The sequence below is a fragment of the Eptatretus burgeri genome, chromosome 7, assembly GCF_056783735.1.
Source record: "Eptatretus burgeri isolate ZD-2024b chromosome 7, Ebu_testis_v1, whole genome shotgun sequence".
In the NCBI taxonomy this organism is placed as follows: domain Eukaryota; kingdom Metazoa; phylum Chordata; class Myxini; order Myxiniformes; family Myxinidae; genus Eptatretus; species Eptatretus burgeri.
Window position 1 is genome coordinate 56149418 of NC_140967.1, and position 20676 is coordinate 56170093.

General features: G+C 42.2%; 1 protein-coding gene across 2 annotated transcripts in view; it reads right to left on the reverse strand.

The window, feature by feature from the left end:
- The window catches only part of LOC147023304 (claudin-7-B-like), a 103809-nt gene that overhangs the window by 26283 nt on the left and 56850 nt on the right, over positions 1-20676 (reverse strand). For both annotated transcript variants that reach the window (XM_085888555.1, XM_085888554.1), the window contains exon 4: positions 9930-10008. In XM_085888555.1, the coding sequence (XP_085744681.1) occupies positions 9930-10008 (79 nt within the window). The remainder of the gene's footprint in view (positions 1-9929; positions 10009-20676) is intronic.

A 20676-nucleotide genomic window follows, 5' to 3' on the forward strand; every position in this document is an offset into this window, starting at 1 on the left:
GTTTCACAACAATATATTTATATTTTTCAGTCGTGTGCTTCATGTAATCCTCAAATTTCTTTTTACTACACAATGTAGAACAATTATCTCTCCAAAAATTATTGATATCTATTGAATTTAACTTGAATAAAATAAAAGTATTAGCATTGTTTCTGATGGAACGATGAGGAAGTTGAAAGTACGATTGACTAAGATAAATACAATTACAAGAATAATGTCTCCCTCTTGTGTAGTAGCTGTCCATTACCGTTTGGTTTCTCTCATTAACACAATCATCAAAGATAACGAGGTTCTTTTTGGATTTATCCAAATCTTGGGGAGACGGTATATCATCCGTATTATCACTAAGAATACAACTTATAGGATTTGATTTCTTTTTACATCTCTGTGTATCACAAAATAGTTGAATTATATCTTGAATGTTATAATCATTTAGGTTTTTTTGACGTTTAAATAAACCGATTATATCTTCTTTTTGAAGACCAGCATCAAAACCTTGTGAGAGTAGTTGATACTCTGGTTGAAAACTCGACTTTGTGAAAATTATTAAATTATCATAATCTAAAAAGTTGGGAGTGAGGAGCATCTTTAAAAGTAAGCAGGTTTTTCCACATCCACTTGAACCAACTATGAGACATCTTAATGAATTTGGGAGATTTTTATGGTTGTTAAATTTTATCTTATTTTCCCAAATGGGTAAAAAATCATTCATTTATATATTTGGAAAACAGGTTATTTAATTTATTATTAGCTTTTTTAGAAACTCTATATTTTATCCTAAGTTCAGGTTTAATTTCAAGATAATCCATTATTTTATTTATACAATATCTTGTGTTGATATTTCCCTGAAAATTACATCCATGAATACTATATAACAACAATCCTTTGAACATTTCTCTTATACGTTCAGTTTCTTCCCTTGTAAGGAAAGGTGTGTTATCACCCTCATACTTTACATTCATTTCTCTAATCAATCTTGTAAAGTAATTCATTTTTGGTGTAAATCGAAAATAATTATTTTCCTTTTTATATTTTTTATTATCATTAATTAGAAGATAATCACAGAATATACATTGTTTATAGACTTTTGACTCTGTGTTTAATCCCCGTCTTTCACACGCAGGACAATTCTCAAATTTGTCATATGGAGAATCAGGAAAGTCTAGCATATTTATAAAGTAAAACTTTACTTAAACTGAAATTCATCTATACTTTCAGTTGAATATTGACTCATATTTAATAATATTACCATCGATATCGATATACTTTTTTTCATTATCAGATTCAACGACAACATTTTTTATTAAAGGTAATTTTAAAATGATCGTTAACTACTATTGAACGAAATGTCATTTCACCTGATATATTAACATCCTTTATTTCATCAGGATTTACATCTTTAGGGTTGTTGAAAAAAATACAAATTTCTCCTTGCATATTACAGATGGTCTTATCTTTTCTTTCTAAAGCTTCATCCATAAGGTTTTTGTTTTTTGATACTTTTTCTTGTTTCATTGCTTTTTCTAGTTTTGAATATATTACCAGAAGGAGAGGAGAAACTTTTGTTAGAGATACTTTAATTGATGTTCTTCCAGGTATACTAAAAGCCCTTCCACTGAAGGAAATTGAAGAACTCATATTATTTACCATAATTGTTATATTTATCTTTGTTCAATTTTACATCTTTGACATATTTCTCAGTATCTTTAACAAATGAAGAGATTGATTGAAACTTGTCTTTTGTGTCTTGAAACATTGTATTTATTAAGTGAAAAAGTTGGAGGATAAAATGGTTTTAAGCACAGATTCACCTGTAAAATAAACGAAATTTTCATCAAGAAAATTTTAGTTTAAGCAAAGATTTATTATATAAATATGGTGAATACAACATACTGCGATGTTTGTAATCACAAATATAAACATTATAGAAAACACCTCCGAACTAACAAACACACATTTAATCTATTTCATAAAATATCTCCTCTTGAGTTGGAAAGAAAACATTGTGATATCTGTTCAAAGGATGTTTTGAAGAAAAGTTATAATAAACATCTTCAATCACAAAAACACAAGAAAAATGAGTTTAAAGTAAAGGGAGACTATTATATTGAAAACACTGATGGGGCATTTAAAGGGCATATAAAAATAAGGATTTTTCAATTTGGAGAACCCGGTCCATCATCAATAGCTGAATCAATTGAAATAGTGAAACCCGATGTTGAAAAATTTATTAAAAAGATATTAAAAGAAATGAAAACTTTAAAGTTTTATATGGGAGTGAAAATGAATATGAAAAGACAAGATGAAGAACATACTCCTTATATGAGAACAGATCTTCATTTTATAACATCATTTCAAGATTTTTTGAATGGTGGGGTTTATGAAGAACTATCAAGACAAGAGGAGGATGTTGATAATACAGTGGTAGGAAGTGGATTCAATATTAAAAAAATCATCTTTTTAGATATACACATTCTAAAATCAAACCCTCTTAAAGCTTCTTCTTATATTGAATTACCAAAAGAAATAAAACTAATATCAATATTAATAAAACTAATATCAATATTGATAAAAATCAATATTAAGAACAATGATAATAAATGTTTTCTCTGGTCTGTTCTTGCTCACTTTCATCCACCAAAATGTAATTCAGAAAGAGTAAAACAATATATGAAATATGAGAATACCTTGGACATTAAAGATTTTAAATTCCCAATGCCACTAACAGATATTCCTAAATTTGAGAAAAAGAATAATCTTTCTATTAATGTATATGGATTAACGGATACAAACAAAGTTCAAATATTAAAAATTTCAAACAACTATAAAAATGAAGAAACACACATTGATCTTTTATATTTTAGTGTTGGAAAGAATTCACATTACACATACATTAATAATTTATCAAGATTAATCTCTTCTCAGGTATTCAGAACAGCAAACAAAATATATCCTTGTAAGCGATGTCTTAATTCATTTCATACAAAAGAACGATTAGAACAACATTTAAAATATTGTAGTAATCATAAATCAGCTGTAATTACAATGCCTAAACCTGGTGAAAAGATTTCTTTTGAAGATTATAATAAATCTATCATGCACCCATTTGTGATATACGCTGATTTTGAGTGTATCCTTAAAAGATAAATACTGCTTCTCCTAATCCAAAAGAATCATATACAAATAAATATCAAAAACATATTCCTTGTGGTTTCTGTTATTATATCAAATCATCTGTTGGAGAAAAGTATAACAAACTTGAACATTATCGTGGAAAAAAAGCTTCACAAGAGTTTGTAAAACGATTAGAAAAGGATTGTATAAGACTCACTAAATTAATGAAAGAAACAAATGAACCGATGAAATTAACCAAAGAAGAAAAATTAGAATTTAGAAAGAACAATATCTGTCATATTTGTGAGGGGGAAATTAAGGAGTCTAAAGTTAGGGATCATTGTCATCTTACTGGTAAATATAGAGGTCCCGCTCATTCCTGTTGTAATCTTAATTATAAATTACCTTCTTTTATTCCAGTCTTTCTTCACAACAGCGCCAACTATGATACACATCTATTTATAAATGAACTTTCAAAAACACCAGGGAATATTTCTGCCATAACAAACACAAGTCAAAAGTATATTTCATTTACAAAAATGATATTCACAAAACCTTTAACTCGTATTAGGTTTCTAGATTCTTACAAGTTTATGGGAACACCACTAGCCTACCTCGCATCAAATCTAAGCTCCACGGGCTCTTTTCCAAATCTTAATTCATTCTTTCCAAAAGAGGAAATTCTCACTAAAGAGGAAATTCAGATTAAAGAGAGAATTCAAAGTAAAGAGGAAATTCTAATTAATGAGGAAATTAATGAAGAAATTCTAACTGAAGATGAAATTCTAATTATGAAGAAAATTCGAACAATGAATGAAATTCTAACTAAAGAGGAAATTCTGATTAAAGATGAAATTCTGATTAAAGAAGGAATTCTCACGAGAGAGGAAATTCAAACAAGGAATGAAATTCAAAGTAAAGAGAAAATTCTTACAAGTAAGGGAATTTATCCTTATGATTATATGGATTCATTTATGAGATTGAAAGAAACACAACTTCCTTCAAAAGAAAGTTTCTATAATAACCTTTATGAAGAAGAGATAAGTGATAAGGAATATAAACACGCACAAGAAATATGGAAAATATTTAAGATAAAGAACCTTGGAGAATATCATGATTTATATCTAAAAACAGATGTTTTATTGTTAGCTGATGTGTTTGAAGCTTTTAGATCACTCTGTCATAATAAAAATTGTTATGGATTAGATCCTGCCCACTATTTCACAGCTCCTGGTTTAGCTTGGAGTGCAATGTTGAAAATGACAAAACAAGATATAGATTTAATCAGTGATGTTGATATGCTTTTGATGATTGAGAAGTCCAAGAGAGGTGGAATATCACAAGTATGTTCAAAAAGATATGCTAAAGCAAATAATAAATATCTTCCAAATTATGATAGTGAAAAAGATAGTAATTATTTGATGTATTTTGATGCTAATAATTTGTATGGATGGGCAATGTCTCAATCTCTGCCTTATGGTAAATTAGAGTGGGTGGAAGAAAAGGATTATGAAAAGGCTTTGATGAATATTGTTATTTCTTCTCAAGAGGAATTGAATGACGAAGAAGGTTATTATTTTGAAGTTGATTTGAAGTACCCGAGTGATTTTCATAATAAGCATAAAGACCTTCCTTTTGCATGTGAGAAAGAAACCCCAAAGAAAGAATGGTTCAGTGATTATCATAAAAGTTTTAATATTAAAGGCAAATCAACAGAAAAGTTATTAACAACATTGTATGATAAAGAGGGATATGTTTTGCATCAGAGAAGCTTAAAACAGTTTTTGAGAGAAGGATTGAGAGTAGCTAAAATTCATAGAGTTTTAAAATTTAAACAAAGTCCTTGGGTGAAAAAGTATATTCAATTCAATACAGATATGAGAGCAAATACAAAAGTAAAATTTGAAGGGGACTTTTATAAATTAATGAATAATGCTGTATTTGGAAAGACTATGGAAAATGTTAGAAACAGGCAAACATTAGATTTGCAACATCTTGGAAAGAAGCTTCCAGATTGATAAATAAACCAAGTTTTGAGAGAGAAGAGGTTTTTTCAGAGAACTTTTCTGCAATTCATATGAAAAAGGAAAGTATTGTAATGGATAAACCAATTTATATTGGAACAGCAGTTCTTGATTTATCAAAGATATTGATGTATGATTATTTGTATAATGACTTAAAGAAAGAGTATGGTGAAAATGTTTCATTGTTGTATATGGACACTGATAGTTTTATCCTAGATATAAAAACTGACGATGTTTATAAAGATATGAAGAAAAATATTGGAGTATATGATACAAGTAATTTCAGCAAGAAGAGTGAGTTATTTTCCAAAAAGAATGAAAAGGTTATTGGTAAGTTTAAGGATGAGTTGGGTGGAAAAGTAATGAGTGAGTTTATTGGATTGAGAGCAAAGGCATATGCTTATAAGTATGGTGATCAGATTGATAAGAGGTTAAAGGGAATAAAGAAATATGTAATAAAGAAATCAATAACTTTTAGAAATTATTATAATTGTTTGATGAATAAGAAAGAAGAATATAGGAAAATGAATACAATAAGAAGTTATAAACATAACATATATAGTGAAGAAGTAAATAAAAAGGCATTAGGAGCCTTTGATGATAAGAGATTTATTTTAGATAATGGAATAGATTGTGTTCCATATGGATATTGTATGATAGAGTAAATAGAATAGATTGTGTTTTAATGATGGTAAGATGGGTTAGGGTTTTTTAAGGGCTACCGCCGTGTTTTTTTGCAATATATAAATGGTCAAACCAAGTATTAATCAAACTAAAGAGTGGAGAAAATCTCAGTCTTGGTATATAAATGGAAAACATAATGAATGTGAAAAATATCAAATAAGTCTTATTGAAAAAAGAACTAAAACAAAGGTAAATAAAACAAATAAGCGAATCAATTTAAAAAGTGGTAAGTTAGAGGATGTAAAGAAAAAAATGAATATCCTTGAATGGACTGAAAACTTTGATGGTTATCAATTGAACAATGAAAAAACAATTTACTATAATCTCAAAATGATATGTGGCTCAGGAGGTGGTCAAACAAGAGCATTAAGAGAAGTTTATCATTTCGTAATGGCACAAAAGGGGTATCTTAAAAAATATAAAGATTCAAATGTTTTGTTTTTCAATATTTTAGATGGGGATTATTGTGCAAAGAAAATTAAACTATTGAAGGAATTTGAGAATGAACAAATCTTTATAGGTTCAATGAGTGAGCTGTTCAACCCCCAGGTGTTCAATTCAATGAGGTTCAACCTCCAGGTTAAAAGGGGAGACAAATAAATATACCTTGGGATAAAAAGGGGGTTTATTTTTAGGGGAAAAAATAGGAATCGCTGAAAATCCCCCATTCATTTACATGGGGAAAAGTGAGCCAGAACCAGTATTCTTACCCTACATATATATATATATATATATATATATATATATATATATATATATATATATATATATATATATATATATATATATATATAAAACATAGTATACATATATGTTTGTGTGTCCGTGTGTGTGCATACATATATATGTAAAAAAAAAAAAAATGACCGTTTTTACAGCCATTTTTCCCTGCTGTGCAGGGGTTTGGCTTTTTCTTGAGGCAATGTTTTATGGCCGGATGCCCTTCCTGACGCCAACCCTGGTCACCTCTTACGACACACAGGGATATGGTACACCTATTCTAACCGGGGCATACACCGGGACTAGTACACTGGCACTCATTTCGCCGACCTCGGAAGGATGACAGGCTGAGTCAACCCCCTGGTGTTAATTCAGCAGCCAATGGGGCTTGAACTCAGGACCCTGGGATCCAAAGCCGCCACCCTAACCACTAAGCCAACACCAGGCTTTTGCATTCATATATATATATATATATATATATATATATATATATATATATATATATATATATATATATATATATATATATATATATATATATATATATATATATATATATATATATATATATATATATATATATATATATATATATATATATATATATATATATATATATATGTATATATATATATATATATATATATATATATATATATATATATATATATGTATATATATATATATATATATATATATGTATATATATATGTATATATGTATATATATATATATATATATATATATATATATATATATATATATATATATATATGTATATATATATATATATATATATATATATATATATATATATATATATATATATATGTATATATAGTGTGTTTTTATACATATTGTTACGGCTGTCGAGATTTGCAATACACCAGAAAGGTCCTCAGGTTAGATATATCGATAAGTTCATGTGTAGTTAGTCCACACCCGTTGTATAGAGGGAATATGTGTGATTCATCCGGGCTGCGATGCTTTGAGTTAGCCATTTTTCTTTCTCTATCGTTATTTTGGCCAATAATTCCCCAACAACTCAAACACCGCCACCTTCGCCTCTTTACCTCCACAACTCCATCCCGCAGACATCCCTTCACCATCGTTCTCAAACGACGCCCGCCAACGGCCAGGCCACCACAGCAAACCCCCCACCACTTCGCCTTTCTCCTTCCACAACCATCGGCCACGCTACCTGTCGGCACCGGGCGTCGTGCTGTCCAGGGCCCGTTCAGTGATTGTTGCCGAATGCGTCAAGCCGCGAGTACGAGTGGATGCCTTTACGGGAGAGGAAATCGGATCAGGGGAGGTTCACGCCCCTTTTCCTCCGTCCAATGGGCGAGCGTCGGGCGGTGTGGCCCCGCCCCCAAGCGCGATGCATGTGGATTCCTTTTAGGAGGAAATTCGGATCAGGAGACGCTCACGCCCCTTTTTGCCCGACCAATGGCTAAACGTCGGGTGGCGTGGCCCCGCCTCCAAGCGCGTTTTGATCCACGAATTGGCATACCCGATCCTCTCCCAGTCTATAAAGACGCGAACACAAGGCGACTCCCGGTTGTTGTGCCGTGCGGGGCTGGCTGGTCGAGTGAAGACTGAAGTCGTGGAGTCTGAGTCGTGTGTTTGTGCGGATCGGACGGCGAAGAGGACGGAGCTCGGAGTTGAGGTCGAGAGACGAGTCGCAGAGTGAAGCAGGGATGCGGAAGAGGGCTCAGGGGCGGCGAGAGTTCGCCGGAGTCGGTGCGGTCCCAAGGCCCCACTCGCGGGACGGAGCGTCCGCCATTCCTCTCTCCACCCTGAGCATCAACAATTTCCCCCATCCGCGCTGAGATAGTGCCGGTAACCCCATCCGTTCCCCACCACAACCGTGGTGTCGACCGACCAACACGTGCCTGCGCAACGCACGCCTAAAGGAGCTCACCAACCACGCCAGGGGCACGGAGTCAGGCACGTTACGCTGACATTGCGGCTAGCCCGCCATCGCGCCACGAGGGCGCGGGTAAGACCCCTTCAGTCTCGTGGATCTGGCCGCTCACCCAGGTCCCACGTACATTTTGTCCACGGACCTGTCTGCCCCCTTGCCTATGAGGGTGGCTTTTATTTGCTTTTTGTGTAAATGTGTGTGTGGCGCCAGTCTTTCAAGTAAACCTGAATAAGTGCTTGTTCATTGCTTTATTCGGTCGTAACTCTGCGTTGTGTTCTTGCTTTCACAGTATGGCTGTAAATACGTTCCTTGTCTGCGTGTGTAATAATATAAACTACTTGCTTGTTGAACTGTTTTCCCGTTTCGTTGCATCCTTTCCTTCGTTTGAAAGTTCCATCTTGCATCACGTGAGGGATTGGTAGTGGGTTTAGACACCCAGTAAATAATCTGAACCGTCGAGGTCGGCGATAACTCCGCTCGGTTATCCCCCCTTAGCACGGAACGAGCCGCTTAAGCGGTTCGTGTCCGGAGCCGACCTGCGGCGTGGTACAACTCCTTGGTACGCTACCTGCGCGGGTACGTCGGTATATCGACATTCGGCGATTCACCATATTTCGCGCGGGTATAATGCGGACTAGGTTGTGGTGAGGTTAAACCCTCACCCGTGACTAGCTCCTTGGCGGTAGTTTCAAGAGGGTCACGACTGAATTGTCTGTTCCGGTGGGCGACGTGGTCGCCATTCGAGTCACCTGGCCGATCGCACGCCGGGCGGGCGAAATTCGTAACAGTGTGTGTGTGTGTGTGTGTGTGTGTGTGTGTGTGTGTGTGTGTGTGTGTGTGCGTGTGTGTGTGTGTGTGTGTGTGTGTGTGTGTGTATACATATATACCGGGCGTCGTGGCATGCGCCTGTAATCCGGCCACTCGGAGGCTTGGGTTGAAGGATCGCTTGAGGATGGGCGCTCTGCACTGGGCCGCGCTATGAGAGAGTGTAGGGCAGCCCAGAATAATGGTGAAACCCAATCCTTATCCCTGTGTCGTAAGAGGCGACCAGGGTTGCGTTAGGAAGGGCATCCGGCGTAAAATCTGTGCCAAATCAGTATGCGGATCATAACGGATGCTCCGCTGTTGCGACCCCTAACGGGAGCAGTCGAAAGAAGAACAACGTGTGTGTGCGTGTGCGTGTGCGTGTGTGCGTGTGTGATGTGTAATTGAGCTAAAAGGAAGTAGGAAAGGCTTCAGGGAACTATTGAGGAAGAGACAAAGGAAAGGGATAAGACTGGGATAAGATAAGAATAAAGGAACAAATGTTCAGAATATGGGGGGAGGAATCGATCGTCAAAAATGTCACCAATTATTATACCTGAAATGTCAGGAAATCCTTAATGTTCTTCATTGTTGATCAGTAGAAAGTTTTATTGGCCAAAATTGATGACTCGATGAAATGATCAGGATATACTTACTTCGCTCCGATTTCAGGGCTATAGAAATCCCTCGTGATTTGCCAGGCGTAGTAAGAGATGATGGTGATAACTGATAACCCTAAAAACAGGGATGGGGGGGTGGGTTGAGGGGGATCATTCAGTATTAACTGTTTTGTGTAAAATGACGAACTGATCAAAAAATAAGAAGATAAAGAAGAAGAATGTTAATAGATTTTAATCCGTGAAAGTCTCATATTCTTAAAATCCCTCTTATGAAAGCAAATTAAACACTTTTTCAAGGTCTCAGTGCTTATCTGCAACAAGTATACACATTTGTTATGTCAGGTTGATGATGCCAACGTTCCAAAAGCGTGGAAATCTTTCAGACAGGTGTGCAGTTGTTTGTTTGTTTGTTTTCCAGGATATTTGATGTCACATCCTCATCACTTAAACTTGATGTCACATCCTAATCACTTAAACTTGATGTCACCATCCTCCTCCTTCATGTGCAGAACAAGGCTGCGAGCAGCATCATTGGATGAGGGTGCAGCTGTGCTTCTGAAGCAGTGCCCCTATTACCCGTGCACTGGTACTCATTATGCTGACCTCAGAAGGATAACAGGCTGAGTCAAACCTACCTGGTGGTAATTCAACGACCTGACAGGGGCTTGAACTCAAGACCCTGGGATCTTAAGCCAGCCATCCACCTTAACCGTTAAGCCAACAACAGGTTTTGATATCACCATGATGCTCCTCGAGTGATCCGGTAAATTAGAAAGCACACACTCACAACTGGGCAATGGTGGACATGAGCACTTTACACCCTTAACTACATTCTCATCAAATGAGAATTACCTTGCAAGTCTTGTACACTGAAACACTTTTTCAATTTCAGTTGTTTATGCATCATAGTTTCAACAGTTTTTTTTCTTTGCAAGATCGAGATTCGTAGAACAATAAGAGCAAGGTGTTTGAGTGCATGAACTGATAGTGGGGCACAGTTATGCTGCACTACAAATCTACATTTTCAAGGCAGTTCCATGAAATCCGCTTTTCAACATAGGTGAAGTCAGTGGGAGTCACAACCTGACATTGTGATTCATTCATTATTTATTATCAATTTACACTCGTATTTAAACCATTTGCACCAATCAAGCCCATTTCTACACAGAAGCCACATGTGAGCAAGCTGTCGAGCTAATACCTGAAACGTTTAACTGGTTTGATATTTTCGTTTGGCAGAAAATTAATTACACAAGGCTTTCACACAGCACCAGACAAATCATCCAATGCATTCTTGGAAATCGCCAGAATACTTGGAAAGCTGTGAATACACTTCCACATGACTTGCTACACATCACCAATACCACTCCACAAACTTTCAGTGACCTCTGGGAGCTCTTCTTGGGCACCGGAATCAGGTGGGACACCATCCAGTATGACTGTGGCCCCAGGTTGTTTTTTGCAGAACACTGGGGCACATGTATGGCATCACGTTCACGGAGACCAAATGCGGTGCCAGGACCTGCGCCAATCCCGGGAACTCTTCTTCGACCTCACAAGCAGATGGAATTAGGTCCGCAAATAGATTCCAGGTCCCCCCGGGGGGGGCGCAGTTTTATTTTTCTGATCTAAAAGAAAACGTGCAAACTAACCTTCAGTAATGATTCTGTGTTGTTCGTTTGAGCAATACAGGAGACCCTCAAGTATCGCGGGATTTGACCAATTTGGGGCAACCTATTGTGTTCCAACTTCGTTATCGCAGGATTTCATTTCGACTAATCGTGGTTTATGAGCAAAGATGAGTCAACGTTTGCGTCCTGTACATATACAGTTATCTCCCATGACAAGCCTTGTGTTGTTTCTCATGCACCGTTTTCAATGACCCCGAACGAAAAGCGACAGACAAAGTTAGTTATGCCAAAAGGCAGAGAAAAGTAAAGACATTTGGCGCAAAGATCGAGTTGTTACATTGGTTGGCTCAAGGTGAACATAGAGCATATGTACAGGCTATTACATTTATACATCCATCCAATCATCCTTACATACATATTGGGTGGTCGCTAGACTACCGTTATTCTCAGGTTTTCCGTCTGTCTGTATGTATGTAATGGACAGCTCTGGAGGCCAGAGGAGTAAAACGATTTTGATGAAACTTGACTGGAAGTTTAATACGAGGATGTAGTTGTATGCTTTTGAGCACCGTTGCTATGGACGCCACCATTGCCTAGCAACGGGACTTTGAAATTTTTGCAAAAATCCGAAAAATATTTTTATATATATATTTTTTTCAAAAATCAAAAATCGGCTTCCACGCTTTTATGCGCACTATAATCAACCTCTTTGTCAAAAATGTTCAGCCCGATCCGTCAAAAACTGTATGACTAGGATGCAATTATATAGCGACCACCCATGTCACCTACCGACTTGTATTTATACATCCATACATATGTACAATGTACATCCAACAATCCATATATTTATACATCCATCCATATATTTATACCAACATACATACATCCACCCATACCATACTCTGTGCAGAGTTGGTGCTGCCCAATATAAGCAGACTCATTGGCTATTGGACACAATCCTGGACGGGTTGCCAATCTGACACAGTGTATCAGCAAGCTGGTACTCATTTTGCCAACCTCAGAAGGAATGACAGGCAGAGTCAACCCCACCTGATATTAATTCAACAGCCAAGTGGGATTTGAACTCAGGATCCTCAGATCGCCAACCCACCACCCTAACCATTAAGCCAACACGAGGCATATACAAATACGACCTCATATGTATGTATATGTGTATACCTGTATATGTATATATGTATATGTATATGTATATATATATATATATATATATATATATATATATATATATATATATATATATATATATATATATATATATATTGTTACGGATTTCAGGATCCGGTCTGATGAATGCATCCACACATCCAGGTCCTCAAACAGTTATTTCCTGAAATGCATGTTCAGATTATCCCCATCCCCATGTCTAATGGGATCTTAAATGTGACGCGTTGAGAAGGGTAAAGGATAGATCCCCTCTCTTATGGGAAGCTCTTTTCTTTACGACAGACACGTTCACACACATTCTTTCACGAGCTTTGAAGCCCACCCTCATTCTTCCTCAGCTACAATCTTTTGTGAGCTCCGAAGCTCACCTTTTTTGAGAGCACACGGGTCGTCATAGTAACCGTGCACCAGTGGGAAGGGGTGAGCTTGGGGCGGCACCCCGCGGAGACGGCCCTGAGATATAAAAACGAGCTAGAGGTACGTTCTGAAGAGAAAAGCGTGAGAAGAGAAAAAGTGTGAAGAGAAAAGTGTGAGGAGAAAAAGCAAAGGGTGAGACAAGCGAGCAAGAAGTGGGTATCTGACCAGCGCCGACGAAACAATTCGTCCTTCCCAGTGCTTGGGCAAGCAAGCGTGTGGTGCGCGTGTGGGTGTGAGCAGCACTGCCAACAAGTGAGGCACGGTCGGTCACCAACAACACCAGGGTCTAAACCTGCGACGGACGATCTCGGTGCCCTCCAGACTTCGACTGGCGTTCAAGGCTGCCCCCGGCGAGGGTGTACGGCAAAGCTGGGTGCTGGCGGCGGACGTGACACGCACGCACGCATTTCAGGAAGTTTTCGCTTCACGGACGACTTTCTGGTGAGCGAGACGATTCTTCCCTCCCCCTGAATGATCTGCCGGGTACCCTTGTCTGTGTTTAGCTGTAAGTAACTCAACCCCCAATAAGCATCAGCTCTGTCTCTTTCCTGGTATTTTGTTTGATTTTGCTTTAAAATTCGTTCTTTATTCACCTCAGCAAATAAAAAGTTCTTTTTATTTATTTATTAATTTTATTGTTAAATTATTTGTCGATTTCCAACCTGTCTGTGTTTGTCCTTTCCTTCCATTGGTCTACAATTGTCCGAACCGAGATAGACTGGGAGGTAATTACCACAGATTTGACCAAAAAATAGTCGGCACGCACCAGCGGTTAAAACGCTCGGTCGCCCTAATTAAAATCTAATCGAGATAACATTGGTGCGCTCATCATATAATCCACCGAGGGCGCGCTCGCCGCTCAGGTAAACACGTGACCTCTAGTTAAAGGAATAATTAGACGGTGGACACTGGAACTCGTGGTTGACTAGGTGGCGTTCGTGGTTCTAAAACCACCCACCGTACCACAACGTTAATATATATATATATATATATATATATATATATATATATATATATATATATATATATATATATATATATATATATATATATATATATATAGTTGTGGAAATTCACAAAACATCATACAGGTTCCCCGGAGATCAGTTATTTCGATAATTATGTGTTTCAGGTGAGAATCCCCACCGCTGTGTAAAGGACATTGTTCGTTTGCCGGGCTGTGAATCTTTGAGGTAGCCATTATTCTTTTTCTATCTTTCATTTCAAAACATCGCAACACCATCATCGCCTACAACGCGAACAGACAACAACAACCGTCATCTCCTAGTCCTAAACAAACAACGCCACCTCCACACCACCGTAATTAGGCGCCTGGGTGAACGGCCATGGCGCAAGACGATTACCATATTCGGATCACAGGATGGCTTTCCCGAAACAAACCAGTGACGTCAAACATGCAGTTTCCAGCGAGGCTTTTGAGGAATGAGAGGTGGGAGGTGAAGAGTGGGCGGAGCCCTGGCCTCGGGCGAGAGTTCAAGGGGCGGCTCGCCAGATCAATAAAAGGGCGGAGCTCGACGCAGTCGGTGTGTCGCAGAAGCGGGCGAGGAAGCCAGTCGTGGAGAAGTCGAGTCGGCGAAGTTGGAAGCCAGTCGAGGTGGAAGCAGCCAGTCGTGGAGCCAGTCGTGGAGAGTCGAGAGAACTCGCGGGGAGGAGAGCGAGTTCGTCGGTGTCCGGGCGAGGAGAGCCAGTCGGAGATGCTTGGGACGGTCGACAGGACAGCGGTGGAGCTTGGTGGGCCGGGCGAACGGCCCTGAAGGCGGTCGAGTGACGTCGCTGAGGTGGTGGACGGGTCATGAAGAACATCAGCTCAAAAATAGCAAGGACCCGTTCACTCCTCCGAAAGCATCACCGGCCAGGCCCGACCAAAGGCCGCGACGAGAGCCGGACCACCGAGGAGAACCAAAGCAGCCGCTCAAGCCGCTCGCACAGCTGCTTAAGCCGCTCAAACGACTGGCGCGTTGTGACACGAGGGCCAAGCAGAGACACCATGGGTCGCAGACCCGAAGGCCTTCGAGCCATCACCAGGGGCGGTCAGGTAACCGGCATGGCCTCTCGCGAGCCTTTGGTCATCCAGGCTCCGGGTTCGAATAAAGGCTCACGGGCCCGTTTCTTTTCTGGATTTTTGTATGAAAGTCTGTTCTGTGGCGCCTTGTCTTTGTAAGTAGAAATGATGGTTAAGTGCATGCCTGTACATAATTGAATATACATCGGCTGTAGGCTTTTCTCGTGTCATGTCCACTTCCCCCATTGATTGCTTGTCTACAAATAAATGCCCCATTGTTTAAATGTAAACCTGCTCGTTGCGTCCATGCCTCCCTTTGACTTCCACGGCGCGCTCGGGAAATTAGCAGGCTGTTAAAGCCAATAAAAGTGGTCATTTGGTCGACGGACCTTGGTGATCTCCGCTCGGGTCACGAACTGTGCGGGCACGGTAAAGGCTCGCCCCGCTCAAGGTCCGTTGAGGTATAAATTATCAGTACTTCTGTCTGCGTGGATAATTAGGTATATCGAGATTCGGCGATTAACCCAAAACCGCGTAGACAGAATATTGACAATTTATGGTGCGTTAAGGTACCCGTAGCAGGTTTCCGGAGTTGTCCGGAAGCTATGGCTGAATTCCGCTTTTCGGCGGACGCGCGGCTGCGGTTGGGCCGTAAGCGGTCGTGCGTGGGTGTCGAACTGGCAGAATTCGTAACAATATATATATATATATATATATATATATATATATATATATATATATATATATATATATGTATATATATATATATATATATATATATATTGTTGCGGATTCGCGCCCGCCGGCGTGCGGACGGCCACGTAACTCGAATCGCGGCACGTCGCCCACCGGACGGACAATCCAGTCGTGACCCTCTCGGACTAACACCGGGAACTAGTCATGGGTGGACCTTTCAGTCTCACCGCGATCGTGCCAATCGGCCCCCGCGTAGGATAGGGTTGCTCGCCAAATTCGACCTACCTAAGTACCCACACGGAGGGTAGACCGGGCGATCGCACCTCGCCGCAGGTCGACTTCGGACACGGACCACTTTAAGCGACCCGTTCCGTACTATCGGGATAACCGAGCGGTGTTATTCGTCGGCCTCGACGGTTCGATTAATTATCGGGCGTTTTAGCCCACGACCAACCCTTTACGTGAAGCAAGATGGAGATTCAATAAAGGAAAAGACGAAGCGAAGCGGGAAAACAGTTCAACAATAAGCACATTTATTTCGCGATGAACGGAAAGCACACATATACAATTACACCAAAAGCAAATGTAATAGAAGAAGAAACACAATATTACACAAAAAGCAAATGCAACAATGCAGATCTAACCGACTACCGGGCACAACGCAACACTTATACAATTTTACTTCACAGACGGCGCCGACAACACATATTCCCAAAGCAAAGGAAAAAGAACCACCCTCAAGGATGAGGGGGGTAGGCGGGCCTGGGGCCGAGACCGTGTTGGGCCTACCCGTCTGATGATGAGACGCGAAGTGGCGGTGGTGCCTCACTCCGCGGGCCTCGCGGACAGTGTCTGGTAGGGGGTGGGAAAGGGGCCCCCTTTGTCGCACTATCTCAGCACGGGGGGAAACAGGAGGGGGTTGCTGATGCTCGGGGGAAGGAGGATATCACCCTCTCTCGGGTCCCGCAGCGAGCGTCTCCTCCTCGACCTCGGTCGCGTTGCTGCCCTCTCCCTCTGCAGCTCCCGGCACCGACGCGAGCACCCCCTCGTCCGCCTTCGCCGCCGTCACCTCTCCACAGCTCCGTCTACTCGCCCTCTCCGTCTCCTCTCTTGGCTCGTCCCAACTCTTCACTCTTGACTTCTCCCACTTCTTTCCAGCTCCACCGACGACTCTCTTGAACTCCGCACAACTCTTCTTACTGACGAACGCAGCCGTTTATATAAGCCCCGTGGCTTCGCTCTTTCACCCTTGACCCTCTGCCTCCGACCCTTCACCTCTCTAACTGGCTCCCCATTGGCCCGAGGAAAAGTGGGCGTGAATGCTTTTTGATCCATGTATTTGCATATAGCGACCGCCCTCCAACGCCCTGGAGGCGGGGCCAAATCACCCCTCGCTCACCGATTGGACGGAACAAAAGTGGGCGTGAGTCGTTTTTGATCCGTTTTTCTTCGGAAAGTCTGTGATGTTTCTGAACACGCTGCTTGGTGCGCGCCCTACACGAGTCCAGTATCGGTGCCCACAAGTGGCGCGAGAATGGTGGCGATGCGACGGTGGCGAGTTGTGACGGTAAAGGTCGTGGCTGTTGTTGTGAAGCGGCGTTGTGGTTGGTGGTTGTTGTTGTGAAGCGGCGTTGTGGTTGGTGGTTGTTGTTGCGAAGCGGAGTTGTGGTTGGTGGTTGTTGTTGCGAAGCGGCGTTGTGGTTGGTGGTTGTTGTGAAGCGGCGTTGTGGGACGTGGTTGGTGGTGATAGTAATGGCGGCTGGTCCAAAATAAAGATAGTAAAAGAAAAACGGCTATCCTGAAGAGTCGCAGCCCGACTGATTGACATTTATTCCCTCTAGACAACGGGTTTGGGCCTAACTACACATATACTTACCGAGATATCTCACCTAAGGGACCTGAATGGTGGTTTGTGAATTTCGTCAACCACAACACTACCCCCTCCCCTTTTTACAGACTCGTCCCGAGTCGTCAAATTTTCGTGTGCCATCATGTGTAGTTTTCCCCTAGTACATTTTACCTATGGATCCCTGAGTGCGACATTCATGGTATTCGTGTCCCCAAAATAAATAACCTGAGGGCTGAGTAACTACCTAAACAAACTCACTCACACGGACGACTTAAATAAAATTGCCGGCGCTAAGACAAACATGCCGGGGGCACACTCATATTTACAGTACATCTTACCTTAACTTACAAATTTTACACTAAACCATGGCCCAGGATCAATGAACTCTGCAAAAAGAAATCAGTTTGCAGGGAGCCAGGCTGCTCGCATGCAGTCTCTGACTCAAACAATGCAGGTGACAGGGAACGTGGCCGGCTGCTCACACGCAGTCCAAGGCCTTCCCTTTTGAACTGAACGCAGTGAACCACAACGGTGCATGGGCTGCACAAACGTAGTCTCCATGCCAGCTCAAGTGGCACACGCAATGAACACAACGAATGGATGGATGAATGGTTTGAACTGAACGCAGTGAACCACAACGGTGCATGGGCTGCACAAACGTAGTCTCCATGCCAGCTCAAGTGGCACACGCAATGAACACAATGAATGGATGGATGAATGGATGGACGCAAATACGGTGCACGGGCCGCCACTGCAGGCCCGTGTTGTAGCTGCCAACAGGGCAGTTCTTGCAGCTTGCAAACTGTTGCCTTGATCCTGGCGCACATGGCAATGAACAGGGGGGGGGGGGCAAAGCAAAAATTGAACGGGGCTGGTGAACAGGGGCAGTGGGCATGGCATGGCAAAGGCAGCAGGCAAACACAGCCCGCAGAAGAAGGCCGCTGCAGGCAAACACAGCCGGCAGATGAACTGGCCGGCACAGGCCTTGAAGAAAAACAGCCAGCCGGCAGATGAAGCTGGCCAGCCTTTGCTGTTCAGTGGAGGTTGGTGGAGGGAGTGCGGTGGTGCTGGCCACTCGGAAGGCGGGCTCGGACCTACCTACCTGTCTCCCTCCCACCCTATCGCCTTTGCCTGTCACTGTCTATACCCACTCCCTTAATTTGTCAAACCCCAATTTAGCCCCAACTTATTTATTTATTTATTTATTTTTTTACTTCCCCACTATAAATCGTCCCCTAACCCCCTTTATCGTCTTTGTTCGGCTAACCTATCCTGTCACCTAGCCTACTCCCAACCCCTACGTTCCCTTCCCGGAGGGGAATAAGGGAGAGCTAACGTCCTGTGTCGAGGCCCAACGAAGCCCCAGAATAGCCTCCCCAGAGTTCAGCGATCTAACCCAAAGTGGGTCCAGCGGCCCACAACGAGAGCGAGGGGATGGATGGTGCGGAGGGGTACACTTCCTAATCTACCCTAACCATTTAACTGTTAAACTACCCCGGGGCTTTCAACAAGCGCCTCTCGCTTAAACTATTGGTTCTAACAACCCAGATTCCCGTCACCTGTGTTGGTGTCCTCACAATTTCGGGCCTCGCCCCCCCAATTTTCTCTCCGTGCCCTCACACGGTCTCATGGCTGGGACACGTGGCCCCCTTTGGCAGGCACGACCCTCTGCCGAATCTCCAGCTATGGCACCCCCGGGCACTACACTGCCTCCGAGCCTACCAGCTCCCTAACACCGGGGAGTGCCCCCCATGGCACCTCCCCTAAAACGCACACGTGGCAGGCTGGCTTCCCCCGCCCCTTTCCGAGGGTCACCCGTGCCCACAACACTGCCCACGCGGCTAATGGCGCCCCGGGCCCCCGCACCAAGCAGGCGCACCCGTGCCCACTACGCTATCCCGGCCCCCATGGGCCCTTGGCCTACCACGGCCGACTAGCCTGGTGCCCGGGGTACCCACTCAGCGATACTCACTTTTCGCAGCCACGCTCCCAGCCTGTCAACAGGGCTCCTGCACCCCTCCAAACGGGTTTCGAGCCTACACTCCCACCAACAACAAAACGACCTCCATTTTGTAAATTTGACTAACCCCCTAACTCAGTCTACACTGACCCCGGGGTCCCTTGGCGGGAGTCACTCCTCCCCCCAATCACTCATCGCACCATGCAGTCCCCATTCGCTCCATACACACAGACCCGCTGGCCTCACTCACTCACCAAGCACATGCTTCCACTTCACTCACCAATTCTTCAACACACTCATCGCTGAACTCTGCCATCCTTCTATCTGCATCCCCTAACTAACTCGTGCTCCCACGTCGTCCCTTAAACTACAGCACGTTCCTTTTAACACTACGTAGCTAAGCTACGTCCCCACTACACATTCACAAGTCTGTCACTGTCTCCAAATAAATCATTTTATTTCCCAACCTAAATCTCGCTACCATCCCTCTAACTAATCCATTCCACGGACTCCATGAGGACTTACCCCTGCCCCATGAAGTCGGTCTCACTAAGCTAACCCTTCCGCCTAACTAGTTTCCATTCTGTGCACAGGTCAAGGGGGTCTTCCACCCCTTGCCCAGGAATCCTGTGCACCCGAAAGTGAGGCTTGGTTTTCCTTTTTTTTTTTTTTATGCGCAGCACCAGCGCGGCAACTCACAGCTCGCGCACTTTGCACCTGCCCGTGACGTCATGCAGCTGCACGTGTACCTCGTCCCTCCTTGGACGGTACCATCCGGCAGGGATACCCCTCCTGCCGGATTCCAACCCCACGTGCAGCCATGGCGTCACCGTGCGCATAAAAAAAACACAAGCCCCACGTCTCGAGGGGTTCCCCACGCGAACACATGTGCTTTGCCCGTTGGAGCTTAACACACACGATCGCGTGGAGAACCCGTCCGGTCCAAATCCGAAATCCTGCCTAAACTTTGTCCATCCGCGGGATCGGCAAATCCACCGCTGGCGTTTCCGGACCGGGACTTC